Below are 27,016 nucleotides of genomic sequence, written 5' to 3' on the forward strand. Positions count from 1 at the left end.
AATAAAAGGCTGAATATGAAAGGCTGAAATGCTTTAGTAAAAACTATAAAATAAATACCACTGGAATGGTATAAAAGTATAATGGCACCATCCATTTTTCTGGCAGAAAATTCTGCTAAAAAAAAAAAATAAATAAATAAAAAATATCAAAGGTACAAGGGTATGGGGAGGGCATTGAATTTTCTGAGTTTGAAATGGTAGGTGAACATTTACTATTTACATTTGGGCACTAATAACCGGCCTGGAATTTGACTATGCTTTGATATAAATAATTAACTTAATTCTTCTCTTGTATATCCTAGGCACACAACTTGAACAAAGGCTGAGATGTAAGAAATTAAATTACAATAGGGAACAAGTGCTTCTATACCCACAAGAATTCTTTGTAATGTATTTGGTATAAATGCTTAAATCAGAAAACAAAATAATTCAAGAAATAAGTAGAAAAAGTTTCATTACTAAGTGGAAAAGAGGCATGAAATCATGAGAATCATTCTACTTAGTAATGGAGAAAATCATCAGTTGTTGACTTACTTTTACACTATTTGAAACCTCCCAACTCATGAACACCTGCCAGTAAGGAGCCCATCATTATCTTCTTCAAGCATTTGTTTGAAATGTATAAGAATTCCAAGTAAATAAATGTTTAGAGAATGCATAAACAATTCTCTTCTTCATGTCACTCATACCTTGTGATCTTTGTAGTATCAGATCTTTAAAAATTTTGTAGATTTGCAGTAATTATTTATATTTACTAATATAAATAAAGATAATAAATCAGTAGGTACTATTTAGTAATAAAATAAACATGAAAATCAAAACATACCCTAGTCTGACAACTCTCCAAAACATCATGAACATCCCTTAATCTTTCTTCACTTTGATATTGCACTTTCTCTTCCATATCTGCTATTCCTTGTTTCAGGTTTTCAATTTCATTTTGGTGTAATTCAATTAAGTCATTCATTTGTTCTTCTAACCTCTGAAAAATATACACAATAAAAAACTTTCTCTTTGACAGTTTCTTCCATACATATTAACTATGCTAAATATTCCTTACTCCAAACACAAATTATATGTACGGAATGATCAATGTTTACAAAAAAAAAGGTGCATTTCTCCGTAACTATCTTACTGAAACCAAAATGGAAATGACTTGATTAATTTTATTAAAAATCTTAAATACTAAACTAATCTGTTCAGTCATTCCTAAAAGATGCAAAGGATATATTTCAATGTAGATTTCATGACTAGATTCATAGCAGCACGTTTCTTCCAAACTGATCTATTTGTTAGATTTCCAATTTTATTAGCCCTTACATTTCTGCTTTCTAAAGCTTCCTAACTTTAACAAACCATCTATATCTTGGCCTTTCTCTCAGTATTTTTCAGGTAGAACTGTTTTGCATCTTACTCTACTTAAATGATGTCTGCATCTCATTAATTCTACTTAGACATTTATAAATACTAATAATGCTCTCTCAAATATCTTCATTTTTAATAAAGTTCTATTGTTATCTACTTACTTTTGAATATTCCTTGGAGCTCTCACATATGTGGTCCTAATCTTTAATCATTTTATTTCTAACCAAACTCTCAGACCAGTATGTTAAAATTAGTTTCAGAAAATTTCTCACATCCATTTTTTTTTTATTGATTTTCCACCATGTCAGCTTTGTTTTTATTTTAATATATTTGTCTTCACTACCAGAAACTATACTATGAAAAACATGTCACTATTCTATCTTTTTATTTTCATTTTTGTCTCTAATTTTATAGGTTTTTATTTTAAATGCTAATTCTCATTGGAAAATACATCTACTAATACTAGAGGTATTAGTAGATGTATTACTCTAAGGTGATTAGTAATACCTATAGGGATATTCTCTTGATGTGAATTTATGCACATTTTTATGTACATAATTCACACAGAGGAAACATGAATTATGGTGTTAGTGATCTACTGAAAAAAAAAATCCCACAGGTACTTGCCATTATTAAAAGCTTTACTTTTTTTCTTCTTCAAATTTTCTGGAAACCTTTTTATTGTGTGGTATTAATGTCCTACATTTCCTACTCTGCTGTTTAGATCTCCAATAAGAACCAACTTTCCTTTATGTCCCTACCTTCTTTGATTACTCCAAAAATTTCTCTGCTTCTTTCTTGGAGAAACTTCTGTGGGATGAACACATAAATAAGTCTCACTGTCAAGAAGTCTGCGCGGTTAGCCTAGTGGCTTTGCACTTCACAACCATATGCCTGGGGAAGGAGTGTCCTAGGTTCGATTCCCATCAACGACGTGAGGAGCTTAAGCATCTTCCTCAGCCATAGCCAAGTTAGCCGGTCTTGGGCATGGACTGCAGGTTTTTTTCCCACCAGTTTATCTGGTGTTTTTCATCCTGCAAGCAGGCAAACCAGTCTGAGGATGCACGGATTACAGTCAGGAATACTGACCCAGCCATAGGTCTGATTCGTCAGCCTGTGCCAGTTCCGGAGCACAGATAAAATTTGGGGGACTAGATGGTACCGTGAACATCTGAAAAAAAGGGGGAATGCAGTATCATCACATGGAATTTATTTACTGTCAAGAAATTTAGCTTTATGTTTACTATTAATTGATACAGCTATTCCTCTTTATTTTCCTTAATCACATTTTTATTTTATTAATGCTGATGTAATCCATAGACATAATGAATAAACAATAAATGTAAAATTATGTAAGAAAAAAGAAAGTATTTATTATGAAAACACCTATATTTCAAGATTAGTAACTTCATTCATTTCTTCATAGTGAATGTATAACAAATGTTGCAAAGTGCATTATTTTCTACCAGACAATAATAATATTAGAAAACCAAGAAACAATACAATCATAGACAATAAACACTTTGAAAAAAAATGTTCAGTACATAAAATAATAAATAAAAAAATTAAATTAACAGCAGCAGTTCAAAATCACTAGTTCCCCAAGCTTTGAGATATTGAACCATTATTGAAATTCACATTAGGTTAATTAAGGTCTTCTTAGCCTCTCATGAAAACTCTATAAGAACTAATTATGCAGAACTTTTGTTTTGTACCAAAGGCCTGACTTCTCTGGCATTCTTGGAGTATTTGAATTTACACTATACATTTGGGTTAATTTTGGTGAAAAAAATTTGGTATACAGAACAGATTCCATGGAGCCTATCTAGCTTAGTAGAAGCGGTGTGTGCATCCATAGCACTAAGCCACATGAAGAAAGCACTAAGTTCAATTCTAGTAGCTGACTAGAGGAACTTTATCTAAGCTTTTCTTCGACCAGTTCCTGAGTCAGCCAATCTCTGACATGACTAAGTGAGTTTTTTTTTCTCCAAGAAACTCAAGAAAATTAACTGTAGAACCTATACTATTTCAGGCAGTAATATAGTGTTAGGATTAGAGACCATGAGAAGGCAGCAAATGTCAGCCACCTCTTTTCTCGAAATTAATGATAATCTTGGACCAGCTATTGTTGATTGGCTACCAGTGTTGAATGAACACCCCCCAACTCCAAAAGTTCGATAGGGCTAAAACGGTCTCACTTACTCCCTATATGGAAATAAAAGGCATTAGTGAATAGTGGAGATTTCCTGTAAAAGAAATTTGAAGACTGTCATGAACTACATAAAAGGTACATTAACGAAGGACATTAATGGAGTCCTGTTCTTTGACATATTTCATGTTCAGCTGATGGCTCTCTAAGCTTAATGTTTATACACATACTGGCCACTGAATTAGAAATTTTGCAGAAATCAGTGGTTTTCGTATAGGGCATGTGATTGCCAATACCGATCCCCTTTGATTCTCTGAGCACTGGTCAGATATGGGTCAGGAACAGCCTTTATTAAATGCTTCAGTCAACTGCTGCAGACAGGAAGTTCTGTTTGTCCATACAAGAGCCTTCTCAGATGAAGGTGATCTTGTTCCTGTCACACTATCTTAGGACCACAATTATGCCTCTTTGACAAGCAATGTGGTTTCTTTTCTCCACTGATTAAATATCCAGGATATCTCACCTTTCAAGAAACCAATCAGCTTTGCTGTTTTCAAAATCATGGCTCCAGCCAGATGGGCACTCACTATAAACTCTTCATTGAACTCCGAAAGATCTTGTTTTTCCCACTGTGATTCACTATTGATGATTACTGAGAAGCAGCATTCTTAAACAGTTGCCTAGAACATGTTGTGAAGCACATGACCAAATATTCATAAGTGACATTTACATACATTTGCATAAAGGTTTATAACTCAGTGGCTGGTATGTGTAGGAAATCTCAAATACACTCTTCATGATTACGCATTATCCTATTTCTCAAAAACTCAGAGTCAAGACCCTTACCCACAGAGTATATATCATCTGCTATATACTGAGAATTCCCTACAACAAGAATTACAGAGTATTAAAGATAACATCATTCTCCCCAAATGGTTATTTTGGTTATTTTCTTCCCAAAATACAGCAGATCTCAGACAATCACCCTCTTACTAATATCTCTTCAGCAGTGAGATCAAAAGAATATGCATTCATTACATCAAAGGCATCTCATCTCATAACCTCTTAAGATTCTAAAAAAACATTAGCTTCCAAACACCTACAAGGTTATTTGGAATAAGATCTCTTTTATCTTGACTTCCTTCAAAGATAAAATTCCTCTCATAGACCATTCTAGAGTCTATAAGATTCCTTGATCCTGTAACTTTGGCAGGACTAGTCATACAGCAGACATCTTTCTGAACATATGGATTACATCTGTGTTTGTCATTCTGAGGAGTCTGGTCGTGTGGAATATGATGTCTCTACTAGTCATGGGATCATTTCAAAAGCAAAATAAAAGCAGCTTTCAAGTAAAATGAATCTTCACAATCAACTTAATCTGAATTGCAACTGCTGAGTTTCAGTTTATGTCAATAGCTGACTTTTTACTGTTTGCCCTGGTTCGCTGGTGGGGAACAACAGATGGGGTTGTTTAACCAGCCAATAATACAGCTAGCACCGAACTTCTGCTAATAATCCACTTTTTTATTTTTAAAAAATTAATTTTATACTAAGTTTATACTGTTCTTCATTTCCTAACAATATTGTACTGGTAAATTGGTATAGTATCTGGAAAAGAAGAATGCACTTTATGTTTTCATTTCCATTCTTGTTTCATTAATGCTCAACCTGTTAAAATTTCACTCTGAAGATTGAATAAGATAGTTATCTCAAAATATAAATTTCCTAATAACTACCTTATTTTTTCTTAAGTAACCTTACATCTATTTCCTTGATCAGTATTGTTCAAATATAACATCTTATAGTTATTATTCAGCTCAGTAGAAATTGGAAGTGCCATGTCAACATTATAGGTGTTAATTGGCACTTCCAATTTCTACCAGTTTCCCCCCCTCTCCTTCCCCCCAATTAACAGTTCTTACACTGATGGTACCTAACTCCAATTCTGCTGATGCTAAGTTTCAGCTTATGCCAGTAGCTGACTTTTCACTGTTTGCCCTGGTTCCCTGGTGACAGTGGAGGTTATTTAACCAGCTAATAATACAGCTAGCATAACATTTAATTATGTTGAACCACTGTTTTGTTTTTGCTTTAAGCCAATACAGAATACAATTTGTCTGGTCAAGTTCCAAATTAATAGCCTATTGTCATAAATTCAACATTCAGGTGAATACCTACTAACTATGGGTGCATCATGAGAAGGTGAGGGTTGAACATTAGTCAGAAGCTAGAAGCGTTTCTCCTCCTAGTTATCTAACTTTAAGGGACACCCTACTACATATGTCAACATGGCATATTTGTACTTTATGGGCTCTAGCAAAGTAACACTTATTTTGTAAGGTGATGCAGAAAAACTGATGTACCATACCTGGATGTGTGAAGAAGCACTGCACAGATCAGGAAAGATGAAAGGTAGAAGAATCATCTGTTCTGAAAAAATTACAAAACATGAAACAGGGATCAGATTTCTTATCAGTAAAAGAAACAGGGTAGCATCATTTGCAACAAGACCATTCAATATCACAAGAGTCCAGGTGTTCACTCACCTCAGAAAATACTGAAGAATAGTTACGGTGTAAAAACTTAGAACTCTTGGAATTGGTACCAAAGATATATACTGATCATTAGAGGAGATCGGAAGGATAAGAATAGACAGAAATGGATGTGAAAGAGTAATGGGTAAATATGGATAGGGAGAAAGAAATAAAAGAGGAGACTAAAGAAAATGAACATGATCCTCCAATGTAAAATTAACATGTTAGAAATGATGACACTGACAAGCAAGAGATGGGCCACAGTGGTCTAGCAGTGTCAAAGATTGCAAGGGGAAAAATATGACGTCAATTTATAGCTGATTGCTAATATTGCATTAAGTTACAAATTACAAGAAGACACTGTTTCAAAGCTAATAAGATAAGGAAATTGAGTGTGGAAACCACAGAAAAGTACTTGAGAAAAAAAAACAAAAACTGAAGTCACTATAGAAGTAATGGTCCCAAACAACAACAACCAAACTTTAAAAATTCACTGGCAAACTCCAAAGAAAACATTGATTCAGCTAGAGAGGCATGTGGTAAGATTGTTTGCAGGGAAATCACAACTCTATGGTGGACTCAAGAAGTTAAAGAGACAGTCAAGAAAAAAAAAAAGAGAAACCATATCAAAAGTTCCTGGAAAGTAAGTATGCCGTGCTCTGAGATAATACAGTGAAAAATGTGAGAAAGCAAAACACAATAGCTAAACAAAAGTCATGGGAAGGCTGGTAAGACCATAGAAATGAAGGAAGAAGTACTGTAAAAGGAAACAGAGATGATAAAGGTGGCATGAAAACCTGAAGACAATGATATTATAGATGTGTGGAGTAATTACTTGAAAAGATTGCTAAATGAAACATGCAGTGACAGCATGGTGATAAAACACACTCAAATGGAATGAAATCAGGAATACATAGGGGAAAGCCCTCCAGAAATGGGTAGTAGGAGGGACATGAAATACCTCCTACAGACCAACAGGTGAAGCATATTAGGACTAATCTCCTAATGTGGGGATTCAAAAATGATTCCAAAAGGAAACAGAATAAATAAATCTAGAGCTTGCTCTGATCCTTCCACCTTAAGAGTAAACATGACATTGTCTGGCAAAAGCCTTCCTGGAAACCAGTTGATTGACAAGGAAAAGAGCAAGCGCTCTAAATCCCAAATAAGTTAAAAATCTTTAATTGTTTGCAGTTATAATGTATGCACACCCTTAAAATGTGGAGAATTCTTTGAGTTATGCAGAGGAGCTGAACTGACAAAATTAATGCAATTTGTGTCCAAAACCATCACTAGAAAACACACACACACTGACTGGAATGAAACTAAATCAACAGACAAAAAATGGACTTTCATTTATTCTTCAGCAGAAAAACATGGCAATGGTGGTGTAGGAATCTTAGTCAGTAAAAATTATATAATAAAATCTCTGCAACAGAGAAAGTTTCAAACAGAATATCATTTATAGTACTGACCTCAAACCCCAAGGCAACTATTACCTCAGAATATGCACGCACAGAAGTTGGCGAACAAGACAGCGAATCAAAATTTTATAAAGAACTTGACACTTATCTTTCAAACCTCCCAATACATTACTGCCACATTATAATAGTTAATGCAGAAACTGGAGCAGACTTAGCAGGATCCACCAGAAATATAGGGCAATATATCTATCACCACACAACAAATCACAATGGACATCTGCTTTCAGAACTTTGCAATGACCACAACTATACCATTCTTCACACCAAATTTCCTCTGTGCAAACAGAAAATGGACAAGAGAGCACCCAAATGGATCAAAATCTCAACTCAATCACATACTTATAAATGGTAAATGGGTTAGATCAATACAGAACTGTAGAACCTACACCCTCTTTTTTAACTCGAATCACAGAATTGTTGTTGTTATTGTCTTGTCCTTTGAAGAGTCTTAGATGTTTCCATGTGCTCCTTGAACTGCTTTAGCTATGTTGATGATTTTGTTTGTATAGAGCTGTTGTTCAGGATTAGAATCTATTTCTTGCAAGGCTGCTATAATTGCTGGACAGGTAAAGATGTGAGTGGGTGTCAGTTCAGTATTGGGCAGTTGTTGCAGTTTCTATATGTTCTCGTATCATCTGTATTGATCTTTATTCCTCTATAATGTCCTGTTCGTAGTCTTTCTATTGTGGTGGAGGTCTGTCTGTCAGCATTGATTTTGGGAATTTGATGTTGTATCACTGATTTCAGTGGAATTAGTTTAGCTTTTGCTAGTGCGTTAGCATCAGCAAGAGTCATGTGAGTTTTTTGGTTGAGTTCTCGGGCCTCTTTTGCTAATTTATCAGCTGCTTCATTGTAATTAATGCCTACATGAGCAAGAATCCATTGTAAAATAAAACTTTTTCCTAAACACTTGTAGTTTTGCTTTTGTAGTTTTTCCTAAACACTTGTAGTCTTGCTATTGTGGTGGAGGTCTGTCTGTCAGCATTGATTTTGGGAATTTGATGTTGTATCACTGATTTCAGTGGAATTAGTTTAGCTTTTGCTAGTGCGTTAGCATCAGCAAGAGTTATGTGAGTTTTTTGGTTGAGTTCTCTAGCCTCTTTTGCTAATTTATCAGCTGCTTCATTGTAATTAATGCCTACACGAGCAAGAATCCATTGTAAAATAAAACTTTTTCCTAAACACTTTAGTTAATTTAAGAGTTTATGGGTGTCTTGTGAGAGCTTGGTATTGCCATTTTTGATTGCTTCCATAGATCTTGAGTGACTGTAAATTATAATTCCCTCAGATTGTTAAGATGATGATAATTTTAAGTAGGCTTCGAGTGCTGTATTTATTGCGTAAAATTCGCTGGTAACATTGGAAGCAATTCTCCCAGATCCAACTTTTATTGAAAGTTTTTCACCTTTCGGGAGTAGAAGAACACCAGCGCCTCCATTAATCATATTGGTGTCTGACAATCCATCCCATTAGTATAACAGATAATCTGTTTGGAGGATGAAAGAAGATTGATAGTATTTAGGCCTTTTTCTTTGAGTATTTCTTTTGATTCTTTTTTTGTACAGAGTTTGGAAAGGTTTAGATTTATGGAGGTAAAGGACTAGAAAATAAAGGTTCTTTATTTATGTGGGCATTTAGCCGATCAAGATCTGTTTCGTTCCTGATAGTGTCATCATATTGTAAAGTTGATGATCTGTGAAGTCTGCATTTTTGATTCCAATGTTCATAAGTTTTTAGGGAGATATGATCGCTTTGGTAGCTTCTGATATTATTTATGAATTTTATGGTGGCAAATTTTCATCTGTCCTCCAACAGATCAAGCACACATTCCTGTTGGGCTCTGATGTTGTTAGTAGATGAGACTGCACCAATGATAATCTTGGATGCTTTTGCTTGTATTTTGTCTAATTTTTCCTTTACCGATGAAGCCGAAGGTGACCAGATAGATGCTGCATATTCCATTATTGGCCTTATTAGTGCGATGTAAGTAGTTTTGAGGATTTTTGGCCTTGCGCCAAAAATCCTCAAAACTACTTACACCGCACTCTTAAATAGCACATTCGTTTTCCTCCATCTAACCCTGTGTGAAGGAGTGTCCAAAGAGTGGTCTGCCAGTCCTGATTTGCCATAGTAATAGTAGTGAATGTATTTTTCATGTTCTTCCAGGTGGATGTTAACTGATCTTCCTGTTTGCCCATAATAGGCCAAGTCACAGGGAACTTCATACACTCCTGGGTGTGCTAAAGGGTAAAGTTTATCCTTAGGCAAGCGGATCAGAGTTGCTAGTTTGATATGAGATTTGAAAGTGGATCAAAGGCCATGTTTCAATACTGAAACGAAGGCCATGTTACAAAGTTGCAGCAAAAAAAGAATTTACAAAAGTAAAAAGTAGACACCTGACTGAAGAAATATGAATTCCTACAACAGCGCCAACATAGGAACTCCCGACCACAACTTTGACGAGACCACGTGGTCGTAAACCTATTGTCAGAAACACTCACTGAAGAAGCCAAGAACGCTCTCAGTCTGGGGCATAACTTTGCCGTCATGCCCAAACAAATTCCTAAATTAGAAATTATGATGAAAGTAGAACGGAGTATCCACACTCTTCCGCTGGCAATGGCCAATAACGTGCAACTAGATGTAGCAAGTATTCTAAACAAGGCTAAACCTCTAAAAAGCAATATGCTCCTAATCAAATAACTGCCCTAAAAAGTTATATAAGAATAAAAATAATATTATTACAAAAGCCGATAAAGGAAATGCAACAGTTATCATGAATCAAGAAGAGTATAACAGAAAAATGGAAGACCTCCTATGTGACGGTTCCACATATCAAATTATACATTGAGACCCCACGATGACTCAAAGGAAAAAAGTCCGAAAATTACTGAAAAAAGTGACTTCATGGCCCAAAGAAATCATCAGGAAAATAAAACCAATTACTATAGGTTGGGCAACTTCTAATGTATGGTATTACCATTTAAAAACTATAGCATAGGATGTCTGTTAATGTGTGGCCAACTCTTCAACCAACAGGTTGCAAGTCCCAATCCTGCTGTGAATGTTTTGTAAATGTCTTTAGATGGAAGATGTATCTCATCAACTGGTGTGAAACCACCAGGCCACACACTGAGTACTGGTGTTTGTTTTCAGTTGTTTCTGATTGTAGGTGACTTTGTAGGCATTGCCCACAAAGTATTCCTGGTGAAATTTTTTTTATAGGGTAGTTCACCATTACTTTCCCCAACTCCCCAATTTTATCTGGGCTCGGGACTGGCATATGGCTGGGATGTATTCATGTGTGTTCATGGGGCCGGTTTGCCTGTTCTGGGGAAAAACGAAAAACTCGAGTTTCTGGGTGAAAAAACCCCTACCTCTGTATGAGACCGGCTAACTCACCTTTGCCAAAAGAGACCAGATAAAGGTTCCTCATGCTACTAAAGGGAATCAAACCCAGGTCTTTCCAACCAAAGGGCTTCATCTATACTGACTGAGTTATGGAGGCTCATCACACACTGGGTGATGAAATTTATCTTCCATCTAGACATTCACCAAACATCCATGGCTCGAAAACCCACCATCCCTTAATCCCTAGTATTAGTAACATGGGTCGCTAACAGCCTTTCAATGGGTGATATTTATACACAACTAGTATTTTTTTTTTGTTTTGTTTTAAAAGACTGTAATAGAAAGAAATTCATGTTTCATCTAAATGTAAAAACAGGTAACAAATAATAATGAAACAGAATATTAAATGAGTGATGTGAAAAATCTGAATGAACAGATGAGATCTGCCTATAATATGCAAAAATACAAGAAAAATTTTGTTTACTACTTACCTCATACCTATATCTTTCTTCTTGTAAAGCTTGGTTAAAAAAGGCACATTCCTGCTGTAACTGAGTCTGAAATAGAGGAAGTCATTTTCTTAAAATTATTCATTTGTTATATGAATAAGTTTAATTATATATATATGAAGTAATAACATCAAATTTTATAGTTCAGTTTCAACTCTCAAGCAGAAATTATATTTTACATAAAACCTCTAAAATATCAACGATCATCATACCTCCTGATTGTATAAACTACATTAGGTAGGATTCCTTTTCTAAAAATCAATTCGATGACCTACAAAGTCACCAGATTAAGTTTTGTGCGATCCAATGTTCCAAGCCAGAGAAAGAACACTAAATCTAGATTCCTCCATTTTTTTTATTATTATTATTATATAATAATATAATAGGGGTTTTGAGTTGTCTTCATTTGTTTCCCGAAACTTCTAATCTTGCCTTCTATGGCGAGACTATTTATATACAAATCAATCAAATGGTTTCTCAAAGGAACATATAAAACAAATGAAGACAACTCATAACCCCTAAACTATAACATACCCAAAATGCATAAAGCCAATGCTCACCCCCATCCAATAGTGGATGGCAAGTCCCCCAGTTATCTTCTCATTTCTCCAAGCCCCTTAAGACTGACATTGAACACTCACATTCCTTTTTAAAAAAACTCAGCTCATTTTTCAGAGAGTCTTGTAGATATCTAAGTCACTCCATCAGTCTCGCAGACCTACTGCCAATGGACATTACACATCGCTTCCATCCTGCCTTCTGTTCTTCCTTCTTTGCTCAGAAAATCCAAGTTTTACTTCCAAATATATAGCACCAAAACCCACTGCCACTGCTTCTCACTGCCAATTTATTTATGGAAAAATTTGAGAATGAAGTGCTTAAAGTTACAGGTATGATGATGATGATATGGACACTATTTTTATTATCTGGAAACATACTCTTAAAGAATTAGAAGACTTTGTATACGTCCTGAATGATTGCCATCCCAAAATTAAGTTTATGCTGGAGACAAAAAGGATAATAAAATTACCTTTTTTGAATATTCTTATAATAAAAAAAAATAATAAAAAAATGGTGGAGACTTAATGTTAGATGTCTACAGAAAAACCACCCCACACAGGAAGATATAGAAGACATTTCTGCTAGAGTGTTTGAGGAGTCTTCTTAAGAGATTTGTTCATTCACACAGTACCTTAAACAGAAACAACCAGGTCAGAAACTTCACAGCATTTGAAAGTCTCTAATTAGTTTGTGTAACTTACAAGACCTTTATTATGCCAATAACCACCTACAGACTTTACACAAAAATGTACAAAATATCCATGATGTATCTAATGGCACATATAATTAACTACTTTATTATCGATTGCTTTTATTTATTTATTTTTTAAAAAAGAACATTGTTAAAGCACTCAGATTTAGTATGTTCTCTAATGCTTTTCCCAACAATGTTAACTGATGGCAAAACATGTTGAAATTTGTTTACTCTTCTAATAAATCTACAAGTTTTACCACACTTTATTCATATTTTTAACTTTAGTCCTTGTAGTTATTACTTCTGATATTTACTGTTCATGAGACTATCCTTCCTTGCTTATACAGGGCCTGTAAAAAGATTATTTTGGTCTCCACAGCAGGGCACCTAGATTATCTAATTCCCAATACTACAGTACATCAGAAATAGTTACATGTTTCCACCTTTCGTGGAGAATAAAAAACATTTCAAGCTATTGTTTAATTATTTTAAGATAATTAAACTTGTTTAATTATCTTAAAATAAGATCATTTGTTTAATTATTTTAAGATAAACAGACTTATTTTTGCTCTCCAATTTCTTAAATTTCTGAAAGCTAAAGGTAAACATATTTTGCATTACAAAACCACAAGTTAAAGTAGTTTGTGTTTTTTTATGAATACTGAACTCATAATAATATGAAACTCCAGACAACTTTCATAGCAAAACTGATCTTTCCAGCAAATTAATTTCAAAACATTTTTATATATAATAAATTAAATTTTCAACAGTTAAAATTCCCACTCAGCATATATAACCTACTGCTATGAGGATGTGCTGAAAAGTTGTGATAATCATCATGAAGGAATTGAGGTAGAACCATGTTCTAGATGTTTATCAGAACTTTTCAGCCCTCCCCCAATATTCCTAGGAATATTTTTTTCTTTTATATCACTGAAGAATAAAAGTATTTAGTGTTTTTCTATATACAGGATAAAGAGTACTGCACAGGTTTAGTATATTCAGAGATTCTTATCTGACCCACAGATATTTAAACATTAAAGATTCCAAGAAATTATATACTTCATTTAATCCTTTATCCAAGTGTAAGCAAACAAAGTTTGCACCTGAAGTATTTTCAGGACTGGGACAACTCGTATACAGAAGCTAATGACTTCACATCACTTGCCTTGGTGTCCCATAATGCAAAGCACATATCCTCACAGGTTGAAGTAATGTCGAAGTTATATTTTCATATATGAGTAGCCAAAAGGTGTCACCCATTATTATTAAAATACTTTGGATTAGAGATAATTGTTGGAATTTTTTCCACTTGGTTATACTATGAATTAAAGATACCAAGAAATTATATACTTCATTTAATCCTTTATCCAAGTGTAAGCAAACAAAGTTTGCACCTGAAGTATTTTCAGGACTGGGACAACTCGTATACAGAAGCTAATGACTTCACATCACTTGCCTTGGTGTCCCATAATGTAAAGCACATATCCTCATAGGTTGAAGTAATGTCGAAGTTATATTTTCATATATGAGTAGCCAAAAGGTGTCACCAATTATTATTAAAATACTTTGGATTAGAGATAATTGTTAGAACTTTTTCCACTTGGTTATACTATAAATTAAAGATACCAAGAAATTATATACTTGGTTTAATCATTTATCCAAGTGTAAGCAAACAAAGTTTGCAACTGAAGTATTTTCAGGACTGGGACAACTCATATGTAGACTCATATCTAATGACTTCATGCTATAATAACATAGAAGCTAATGAAGTCATAATCAATTCATTATATGAGTTGCCCCAGTCCTGAAAATACTTCAGGCACAAACTATGTTTGTTTACACTTGGATAAAGGATTAAACGAAGTATATAATTTCTTAGTATCTTTAATTTTTAATAGTTGTAACAATTATAACACTGTTCTAATAGTTGAATCAATTTCCTACCAGCAAGTACTTATCCTAGATTATCCACTGCCAATCAACAACAAAGTCTACAGGGAGAGCAGGTTAAGAGTTCATGTTCTACTGCTGAATGGCTGTTAAAAAAATATTTCTTTTGTGCCAGTTTTATTTCCTTTGTATGCATTGGCAAACAAATGGATTTTATCAACATATCTCATCTTGCCAGTAACTTAATCCATTAAAATATTTTAATAACAAAGACAACCTGCAAGAACATAAAATAACCAACAGATATACAAATACATTCCTAACTTGAAGTAATGAGAAAATTTATGCAAATATTTTATACCTTAAGTGTTTCTACCTCTTCAGCTAAGTGCTGATATTCTTCTCTCTGGGTCCTTAATTCTTGAAGAATTGGTTCTAAATCAACTGTAGTTGGCAGAGCAGCTTGAACAGGTGAAGATTCAGGAACAGACGGAACAACCTGTAGCAAAGGATGCTGCTGATGATGGGGACTTGTTGAAGGTGCTCCACCTACACCCAACTGACCAGATTCTGATGTCATACTGGAGCTTTCTTCATCTGATGTATATTTGGTGCTAGAAATAATGATAAAAAATGTTCTGGCATGTTTTGTTATTCCATTTTAATGTTGGGTTATAATAGTACTTTTAAGTTTGGTTCCCGAAAATGATATAAGGGGAAAAAAAAGCAAGGCTTTACTTGGATAAATATACAAAGCTTACACAAAAGAATGAAAATATTTTTGTTGAAACCTAAAACAAACTACCTATAGGATGCTATTTCACCACCAATTGGTGACAGTGATCATGCTGTTCTTTCTTGGGAAATATCTACTTGTATTGAAGCTCCAATTAAAACAGGCTACATGCTGAATTACAAAGCTGGAAATGATGATTGACTTAGAAGAATACAATCTTTGGTCCCATGGTATCAGTTACTGAATGGCAAAAATCAACAATGCATGGGAATATTTGAAAAAGTGCTTGAAAGAGGCGGTATCTGAATGTATCCCTAGTGTTCGAAGAGTAAATAGGTTGGGTGTGAAATGGATGTGCAGCCTTATTAAGCTAGAAATCCACAAGAAGCAGATGATGTGGAAAGAGTATCGTGAGAATAAGAGTGAGAGGAGTTATGAAATATATAAACCTCAGGCCAGAAAAGTAACGAGTATTGTGAGAAAAGCTAAAACGGAGTATTGGCCATGCAAGCTAAAGGCAATCCAAAAGAACTTTATCGTTATGCTGCAAGCAAAAGAATGAATGAATATGGAAGAATAACTTTATTGAATGCAGATGATACACTAGTGTCGGAAGCTAAGGAGATTGTTCAGTTAATGAGTGCTCACTTTGCTAAGATATATCAACCAGGTGTATGTAGTATGGTGCACAATGCTACTGCTATGTTGGATGAAGAGTTAGAGGTTCATGAAAATGAGGTTGAAGAGCTTTTGCATAACCTGGATAAAAATTTGTCAATAGGGACAGATGGGATATCTGCCCGTTTGTTAAAGGAACGTTCAGCTGAATTGGCTAAGCCTTTCACACATTTGTATAACTTGAGTCTCAGCTCAGGAATGATACCACAGGAACGGAAGGAATGTAATATAGTTCCATTGCACAAGGATGGTGCAAAAACTGATGTGTCTAATTACCGACCTATTAGTATTTCTGGTGTGGTAGTGAAGATTTTAGAGAAGTTAGTAAGAACTTGCATACAGAAATGGGTAGACAATCATTCTATACTCTGCAGGGAACAGCATGGGTTTACCAAAGGAAGGTCATGTTTTAGTAATTTGCTCATATTTTATAACAATGTTACAGCCGAGTTGGATAAAGGAAATGGATACACTATCATAATGTTAGATTTTTCTAAGGCATTTGATAGGATACCACACGATAGGCTGTTGCATAAACTGGAGAATCTGGGATTGGAACATAATCTATTGGCTTGGATCAGAGGATGGTTAACAGACAGGTATCAAAAAGTGGTATACAGTGGGTGTGAATCTGCCAGATTTAAGGTAACCAGTGGTGTACCTCAGGGTTCAGTCCTTGGGCCATTATTGTTCAATCTATATATTAATGACTTCAAGCAGGGTCTATCATCAGATTTGCAATTGTTTGCTGATGATGCAAAGATAGGCAGAGAAATCAGGGATTCTACTGATATTCAGCAATTACAAAATTATTTGAATAGACTGGAAATCTGGGCAAATGAAAATGGCTGTCAGTTTAATGTTAGTAAGTGTAAAGTTATGCACTTTGGCGTGATTAGAGATCCAGCGTCATATTATATTAGCGGGGTTATGCTACAAGAAACTGAAGAGGCAAGGGATCTTGGTGTATTGGTGGATAAGAATTTAAATTTTAAAGGTCACATAGCAAAAGTTGCAAATACAACTCAGAGGATAATTTCTATCCTGAAGCAAACCTTGACATGTAAGGATAAGGAAGTAATTTTGCCTCTTCATAAGGCTTTGATAAGACCACACTTGGATCACTGTGCTCAGATTTGGTCTCCCAGGTTCCAAGGGGATAAAGCTGTGGAAAGGGTGCAAAGAAGAGTTACAAAGATTATATCTAGATTATGGGATTTAGATTATGAGGACAGATTGCGAGCATGTAGATTGCAGACTCTGGTTAAGAGGTCTTAACCAGATATGATAGAGGTCTATAAACTTTTGAATGGGTGTTATAGCATATCAAATGATGAAATTTTTCGTTATATGGAAGGTGGGGAGAGAACATGGGGACATCCATGGAAGTTAAGGTTATTCTCAGTCAAGAAAGGGGTAAGAGCTAGGTTTTTCTCTCAGAGAGCAGTGAGTGAGTGAGTGAGTGGAATAATTTGCCCTTAGGGGTAGTGAGTGCATCTAGTGTAAATGAATTTAAGGGAAGGTATGATAGCCGGGTTGGGTAATTTACAGCCTCCCTCGATGAGTCCTTGACTCCCTGGAGGTCTCAGATAATAATAATAATAATAATACTCTGACTGAAAAGGTCACTCCAACTGGTCATATAATCATCTACACACTATGCTGAACATGATCTCCATTAATTAAATTCACTGTCACAAAATTAAAAGTGTTATATTAAAATTCAGTTGTGTTTAGTTACAATTAAATTAATGTTAAAATTCAAACTGCATCTAAATAGTAAAAAAATATTCGAATAGACCAATTACCTGAAACCACAAATTTATATTCAGTGGATAGCAACGATGGAATATTATTACAGATTACCATGGAAAGTAAATACAGTAAAGTGTGCCTTAAGTTGTGATTTACTGAAGAATCAACAAAAATTTAATAGTCGGGGTGTAAGTTTAACATCATTTAACATTTAATAACAGTTTTCTGGAAGAAAACCTTTACTAAATGAGAGAGTTGGGCAGTGCATATACTATCTGAACAAAAATATCTGAAGACCTCTTTATAGTAGTGGATATGGCTAGGTATATCAAAAACATGGCATATTATTACTACACTCTCCATGGAGAAGGCAGACTCATCATGAGAGTTTCATTTAACTGACAACACATTTATCATATTGAATCTTAAAATCTGTAACATTCCCTAAATTAACAACATATTCCGGTAATGTGTTTCATTCACTCACAATTCTCCATATAAAAAAATCTACTCCTCATATCCTTTGTCACGTTTATTACATAACTTCTAGAGATGGCCTCTGCATCTTCCTCTCTCAAGTTTTACTCTTTTTATAATTCCCTCAGGATTAATCTGATAAAATCTCCTCACTAACTTAAACATCTGTATCATATGACTCCTTTTCCTCCTATCCAGGAAATTTTCTGCAATCCACATTTCTTCAACCTCTCCCCATAGCCAACATTCCACAGTCCTGATATTGTCTTAGTCACTCATCTCTCGATCCCCTCCAATATTTCCAAATGACAATGAAATCTAGCTGATCAAATCTGAGCACAATAGTCCAAGTGTGGTCTAGCAGTGCTTTATACAGTGGCATAGCTATCTCCTTAATCTCTACATGTTAGTGTGCTTCTTATCACAATGGCACAGCTATCTCCTTAATCTCTACATGTTAGTGTGCTTCTTATCACAATGGCACTATGATGTGCAGTCTTTGCAATACTTGCAACAATACTTAACCATCACTCCCGAATCTCATTCACTCCCTGCAGTAGACTCCCAGCAATATAGTACACAGCCTTATAGTTCTGCATTCCAAAATGCAACATCTTGCACTTATTAATGTTAAAACTATAACCCCCACTTCTTTGTCCAAGTCAAAAGTCTATTCATATCTTCCTGAAGGGAATTAACATCAACTGCAAACAACTGAACATTCCCAGTTCAGTCCACAGAGGCCCAAGAACAGAATCTGGGACATGTCACTGGTTACTCTCCTTTTTTGAAACACTGCTCCATCATACACAACTTGTTATCATTCAGAGAGCCCATCACAAATCTATCTAACCAATATACAATTTATTTCCATCCTCTGCAGCTTGTATAGATTACCACATGATAAGTTGGTTGAATGCTTTTGAAAAGTTCAATAATATCACTGTATATGATTCTCCCTTATCTAACACGCTGATTAACTTATCATAAAATGCAAGAAAATTGTTAAAAAAACAAGACCTACTGTTTACAAATCCATGCTGATCATCATAAAGAATCTTATGTCCATCAACCCAATTTTGTATTATGTTTCTACCCAATCTCTTCAACACATTGATCACAACTGCAATTATATATACTAGTCCATAGATGGCAAACCTATGGTACATGTGCCAGAGGTGGCACGTCCAAGAATTTGGCTGGCACGTCAACGATTTACAGGTGATATCCTTTTATACGTTTATAAATTATTCAACTTTTTTTTTTTTTTTTTTAATTGTTACAATATGTACAAATTAACTTTTGTTTTACACCAGAGAGCAGCTATGAAGATGTAAATATGATTGTTGCAGTATTAACAAAAGGGTGTGTGACCCAAAGACAAAGCCTACAATTGTTGAGTTGAAATGCTAATTCTCTTCAACCAAATTCCATAACATGTGAAACTGTCATAACAACAATCATTATATATTTCCTAGTTTTAACACATTCACGACGGGGCTGTCGTTTATCGTTCTGATAGAACTTCTCTTTATCGGTGGGCTCAACTCACACAAAGTTTCAACCTTTGGTTGAATTTTATTGCTGCTTGTTTGCGTTTGAGCTGGCACAGGAACTCACACATGCATTATATAGCATATTTCAATTCGTGGTAGAATTTTATTTGAAGTTAGCCTTTGTGATGTGTCATAATGACATCGAGAATTTCAAATGCAATAAAACAAACACTTATTTCATGTAATTGAAAAATTGGACACGAGTTTCTAGTTAGATACTATGTTTTTGGTGCAACATATAGTTTTGCTCGAGTCTATACAGCGTAGTTTCTGTGAGAGAGGACTTGCGATTCATTAGTTAGTGCTGATTTTATTCCAGCTGTCTCTAATTGCACTATTTGTTGAGAAATATATTACACAGACTGTAAAAGCCTCCGTACCTTAATCAGTGATACAATAAAACTACTTGTTTTTCTTTCATCTGCAGTATAATGGTTGTAGGGGAGGGTGTGTTGTTAACTGCAGGGAGTGAGTTACTATCGCCTCAACATGAGCATGTTTAAAAATTTTTCGTGTGCAAGGTATATGCAACACTTTTTAATGTCCTTCTTTCGTAAAGTAAAATCAGGGGTACCAGTTATACACGAAGGAGGGTTATTTTCGAGTTAATATGGTAAGCGTTTTGCCGACAAGTTGACATCCTTCTGTTGCTTCCCTTGCTCTTAGCTGAGCAAGGGAAGCAACAGAAACTTCGATGGTGAGTTATAATGCATAAATATTTTTCTCACTACTGTTTTGTTTTTCAAACCAACATAATGAAAATCAATTTAATAATGCAATAATCAATTTTACACTGAATAACATTATAAATTTATGTATAAATAAATATTATAAATAAAATGAAATATTATTTTGTTTTATAATTATATTTTTATTATATAATTTATAATTATATAAAAATTATAAATAAATAAATAAATAAATTAAGTTAGATTAATTTTCTATTAATTTTTCCCGTATTAAAAACTGCCCGGCACGTCACCAAATCGATTGGTAAATTTTTGGCACGTCAGCAACTCAATTTGTAAATTTTTGGCACGTGTACATAAAAAGGTTCACCACCACTGTACTAGTCTATAATTGGAAACTTCTGTCCTAGAAATATGCTTGTGGAGTGGTATTATTTTGCCTTCTTTCTACTCTTCAGGAACAGTAACCACTGCAAGACTTTCATTAAACAACCAGGTTAAGGGCATAACTAAATGTTGTGCACATTCCTTAAAAATACATGGTGGTATGTCATCCATTCCCACAGCCTTATTATTATCTAACCCAATCAACACTTAATACACCTCTGATTTTCTTCACTTCCAATCCTCCAAAAACATTTTCTCGTTTGTTGCACAGCATAATTTAAATTAGTATGATATATGCTGATAAAGTGGTCATTCAATAATTCCATCATATCCTTTGCAATGGTTACTCTGATGCCATGATATCCACCAGTGTCAATCTGTCATGATTATTTTCCTCTGCTTATTGTATAGCAAAAGAATTCCCTTGAATTAATCTTGAGATGGTTAATTCAAGTTTGGAAATCAGTGGGATCTGTTTGTCAAACTGTCATATACCTCCCCGATAGCCTTTTCTTTTTAAATGCAGCTTTCTTGATTTCACTGTTCACCCATTTCACCCCTACTCTATTTACTTGCCTAACCCTTGGAATATACAGGTATAAAAGGAAGCACACTGTCTTACAATGTTCATAGACAAACATTAAGATTAAAATATGCCATACCGAAGCACTCAATGACTTTCAACATGGCACTATCACACGATACCACTTTTTAACAACTTAGTTCAAATAATTTCTGAATTGCTGCAGCTGGCCCCAATCAACTGTAAATGATGTTATTATAAAGTGGAAATGCTATTAACAACAACACAATTGAGATTTGGTAGGCCACGTCTTCACAGATGACACGCTTGCTACAAAGTTCTAAAATGCCTCTGCATGCAACACCTGCACCACAACTATTCATCAGGAGATTACCATGGCCATGCAACTGCTACAAGCCTAACATCAGCAATGGCAACACCAAGCATCAGGTGGAGTGGGTATGGTTTGTTGGCATTAGACTCTGAAGCAATGGAAACATGTTCTCTGAAGTTGTGAATTACACTTCTTCATCTGGCAGTCCAATGGATGAGTGTGGGCTTGGCAGATGCAAAGTGAATGCTACCTGTCTGAATGTGTTGTGCCAATTCCACATTAATGCCTTTCATATTAGAGTGAGAGTTGGAACAAGCAGGCATCTGGATATTTTTGATCAGATAGTGTATTTCCATATCATCCTCTTTATTAGTGATCTTAGTTATTGTGATTCATGCCAGAAATGCTTACATGTAATATATCCTTCTGATATATTGATTTTCTTTATGCTCTCTGTTTTTTGTGCTACTTATATATATATATATATATATATATATGTTATAATTTTGCAAGTAGAAGCATGTTTACTACACAAGCTATTTCAGTGACTCTTGGTGTGTGTTTATCAGTGTTTTTATTGTGCTTCTCTTATTGTCTACTTGAACCTAATTTCTAAAACCAAAATCATACTTCCCTCAAACAATGACCTTGGCTATGTCATCAAGTTTGTTCAAAGTTAAAAATTTAGGTGCATAATAGGTGGTTCATTTATTTAAATACTACATAATAAGAAATTAATGGCATTGAATTAGGATAGCAACATATATTCATAGTAAAGTTTAATTCATTATAATCAAATTCCTGACATGTATCCTCAGGAGGTGTTCAGGATATTATGATAATGCTACCTGAAAATGTTACACTATTACTAACTGTCTTTCAACAATTTTCATACAAATTAACGTGTTATTTGTTAATGTTCCAATATTATCATATTTTATATTTCTACCTTCCAAGGCACATCATACTGTATCAATCCACCTAGACCATGGTCTTCTTATAGTTCTTTTTTCTTGTCATTCTGGCAAAGAACACTTATTTTGCTAACCTTCCCTCTTTCATTCTGTTTAAGTGAACATACCACCTGAGATTAACTCTACTAACATATTCCTGAATGCTAACAATGTCGAGTTCACTTCTAATATCCTCATTTTTAATATGATACCTTCATTGATGTAATTTGTTCACTCACCTAATCTTTCTAAGAAATCTCATATTTGTGGTCACCACCAGCCTTTGGTCAACTGTTTTGTTTCTAATTCAGCTCTCATTCATACATTTATGCAGCTGGTTTAGTATTAATTTCTCTATTCTATGTGAATTTATTCAGTTATTTAGTGAAATGGCAAATTTATTAATTTGCCATCTTCTCTGAAAATTATTACTATTATTATTATTACTATTATTACGGGCAACTCTAGGGAGTCATTAGACTCATCGAGGGAGGCCCCAAATCATATTCATCACAACTATTTGACATTCATACAGTATCTATCATACCTCGCCTTAAACTCATTCACTGTCACAGCATCCACCACAGACTCAGGGAGCGCATTCCACTCATTCACTACTCTAAAAGTAAAGAACCCAGCTCTAACACCTTTACTAACCACACTTTTGCCCAGTTTCCATGGATGTCCCCTAGTCCTCCCACAACCAGCCCTGTTCTCAAAAATATCTTCTGAATTAATTTTATAGAAACCCTTCAGTAATTTGAATGTCTCAATCATATCTCCCCTCCTCTGCCTATCAACCAATTTTTGCAACCCACAAATCCTCAACCTGTTCTCATATGGTTCATTCCACAGACCTGCTATCATCTTGGTCACTCGCCTCTGGATCCTCTCCACCTCCTCCCCATCAAGAAGAAACCTAGGTGACCAAATCTGAGCACAGTAGTCTAGATGGGGTCTTATCAAGGCTCGATAGAGAGGAACAATAACCTGCTTGTCTCTGCTTGTCAATGTATTCTTCAGCAACCAAGTGATTTGATGAGCTGTTTTGGTCACTTTTGCAATGTGTCCCCTAAATTTCAATTCCTTATCTACCAACACTCCTAAATCTCGTGCCTCATCAATTTCCTGGAGCAGGGTTCCACCAATGCAGTAAACTGCCGCCAATCTTTTCACCCCAAAATGCATAACCTTACATTTTGCCACATTAAACTAACATCCATTCTCCTTAGCCCAGACCTCCAATCTATCCAAATCATCCTGCAAAATTTTGACGTCATCTGCATTCACTATTGCCCTACCCAACTTCGCATCATCCGCAAACAAATGAACTGTTCCTCTCAGATCATTTCCTATATCATTTATGAACAAATTAAACAGCAGTGGTCCAAGAACAGATCCTTGTGGCACACCACTAGTCACAGGCCGTCTTGTGGACTCTACTCCCGAGTAAACCACTCTCTGATATCTCTCCGTCAACCACCCTCCTATCCATCTCACCAACCCTATGTCCATTCCCATATGCTGCAATTTACTGATTAGAATTCCATGTGGAATCCTGTCAAAGGCCTTGGCAAGGTCCAGTAGAATCACCGTAAACCCATTACCCTTATCCAGTTCAGCCGTCACTGTGTTATAATACGTGAGCAAGTTACTGAGGCATGACCTACCCTTTACAAAACCATGCTGTCCCCGATACGGTATCCCATTTTCATCTATCCAATCCTGTATTCTTTTCTTGAATAATTTCTCTAAGACCTTCACAATGATTCCTGATATGCTAATTGATCAGTAATTTACAACAGCAGTCTTGGAACCTCCTTTATGCAGTGGAACTATTTTCCCCTCCTTCCACCCGCTCGGGACTAACCCAGACCCGAGACTCAAATTAAACAAAATGGTCAAGGGTACTGACAATTCTTTAGCTGCTTCTCGTACAACACGAGCTGGTATACCATCCAATCCCACAGATGTATTGACATTGAGGTTATGCAATAGACTACTCACCTCCACTTCATTAACCACAATTCCCGTATAATCTACTGGTTTATTCGTTTCTGCAATGTCACCACCTGGATGATATACTTTTGCAAAGTGCTCACTCAGTAACTCAATTATCTCAACTGATTCAGTTACCTCCCTACCATCGGCATTCTTTAAAATCAATCTGCCATTTACATTTTTCCTTTTACTTGCTACATATCTAAAAAACTGTTTAGGATTCTCTTTAGCCTGCATGGCCAATGTTCTTTCGTAATCCTTTTTTGCTTTTCTTACCACTCTCGTCACCCTTCTGGCCTGCGCTTTATACCGTTCATGTGCCTGCCGGTCACCCTTCTCCTTAAATTCCCTCCATAGTTGTTTCTTTTTTTGCAACTCAAGCTTAATGGTGTTATTCATCCATTTAACCCCTACTTGATTTATTATTCGGACTCTAGGTATACAGTCAGCCATTGCTTCATGCAAGCACTTCTTAACTACCTCCCATTCTATTTTCCTTGGCTGGAGCTCATCAGCTATCATCAACAATACTCCTCCCCCCATTTTATTCTCTCTGTCATTCCTGAACACACTATACCCATCACATTCAATCCCACTAGTTATATCATCTACAGTCAGCCATGTTTCACTAATACCTATAACCTGTGGTCTGGAAGTGCCAACCATGGCCAAAAACTCTTCCTTCTTGTTCCTAATACTCCTAGTATTAGTGTACATGAATTTAAGACCCCCATTAGCCCCAACCCTACCTTGATGCCTTATATTAACTATCCCACTCAGATTTGTTGTCCTTATTTGCTCTGGCATATTATATTCATTCTTACATTCAACTGCCTCCATAAGGACTGTATCTCTACTCCCCCCCCTAACAAATCTAGTTTCCCTGAATTTGCACATCCACTACATTCAGCAACACTTTCTCAAGTCTTCTTACACCGTAACCATTCAAATGCAAGCCATCCATCTTATATAGATCCTTTCGCCCATCAAACTCCCTCCACACATCCACAAATTCCACACCACTCGTCATACATAGCCCACGCATAAAGTCATTTGCAATTATAGCCCTCCTTTTAAACATTTCACTGTCATACCGTGGCAAAAGACTAATCATTCTAACTCTCTCACTCTTTTCTTTTGCTACCTCAAACAATTCATTCAGGTCTTCTATCATTTCCATTTTATCTCCTTTCAAATCATTCGTACCTGCCACAACAATAATTTCTTTCACCCTTTCCTTTTGCTCTCTAATAGACGCAGTTACGTCCTTTATGGTCGCACCAGGTTGGTACGATTTTGTCAAATCCTCTACTAACACACCTCGTACTAACGAGTCTCCATACAGCACTCTATCCTTCATTTTGTTCATGTTCACATTCATACGTCTATTTTTCCTGTCATACCTTTTATTATTGGTTGGTTCATTCAGTGTACTTTTGTTCATGCACTCTAGCTGCTGTTTTGCTCTTTCTATCGCACTATTCAACAACGCGATCTCACTCAATGCATCTATCTCATCTTTTTTGTTCTCTGAGAAACCATTTACAGGGTGTTCGGGATAAATTTGACATATTTATAATTAATTATATTTTTCCGTAAGTTACATGTATTAACACACATTTCTCTTCATTTAAAAGTTTGGACCCTTCTTCATTCATATACAAGATGTCAGAAAGGATGGATAGCTGGAACCCACCTGAATCATGGAAGAGAATAACTTGTATCATGATGATTCGTGCCCGCCATCAAAATAAGGATATTACGACTGCTGCCCAATGCTCCCTGAATACAGTAAAAACAATCAGGCATGAACTAGAGACTTGCAATGGTGACTACGAGGATGTAGCAAGAAGAAAGATCCCTAGCAGACGATCTGATTGCGTACGTACAGCAGAATTCCTCGCAAATCTGCAGGAACAGGTGTTGAAGAACCCTGGCATTGGAATTCGGGCTTTGTTCGTGGAGTTGCTAACTGTAGTCAAGCCCTGGATAACAAGGGTAGCCAATGGTAGGCCGTATGTATGGCAGCAGGATTCGGCCCCTTGCCACACCTCTGGGAAAAGTCAAAAATGGTTGTCTGAAAATTTCTACGACTTCACCAGTCCAAATGTTTGGCCTCCAAACTCCCCAGACCTTAACCCCATGGATTATTTTGTATGGGGCGCAGTTGAAAAAGACACCAATCGCACTTCCAGTAATACAAAAGCCCAGTTAATGGATAAAATTAAAACAGTTTTTGCGGCCCTTCCCAGGGTGACTGTAGCATCAGCTTGTTCGAGGTTCTGAAGCAGAATTGAAGCTGTGATCGATGCTAATGGTGGTTATTTTGAGTAAATCTTGTTGATAGTATTGTAATTAACTCTGCCTGTAATGTTTTTTTGTCA

At 35.5% G+C, this 27,016-nt stretch overlaps 1 protein-coding gene across 1 annotated transcript in view; it reads right to left on the reverse strand.

The window, feature by feature from the left end:
• LOC150098599 (transmembrane and coiled-coil domains protein 2-like) overlaps positions 1–27,016 on the reverse strand; it is a 168,563-nt gene that overhangs the window by 13,030 nt on the left and 128,517 nt on the right. Inside the window, exons 9-11 of the mRNA XM_090405273.1 lie at positions 14,905–15,157; positions 11,378–11,443; positions 827–982 (exon numbers count right to left, since the gene is read on the reverse strand). Of these exons, the coding sequence (XP_090261399.1) occupies positions 827–982; positions 11,378–11,443; positions 14,905–15,157 (475 nt within the window). The remainder of the gene's footprint in view (positions 1–826; positions 983–11,377; positions 11,444–14,904; positions 15,158–27,016) is intronic.

The sequence above is a fragment of the Typopeltis vanoorti genome, chromosome 15 (assembly GCF_054136105.1).
Source record: "Typopeltis vanoorti isolate ZY-2024b chromosome 15, IOZ_Tvanoo_1.0, whole genome shotgun sequence".
Taxonomy (NCBI): domain Eukaryota; kingdom Metazoa; phylum Arthropoda; class Arachnida; order Uropygi; family Thelyphonidae; genus Typopeltis; species Typopeltis vanoorti.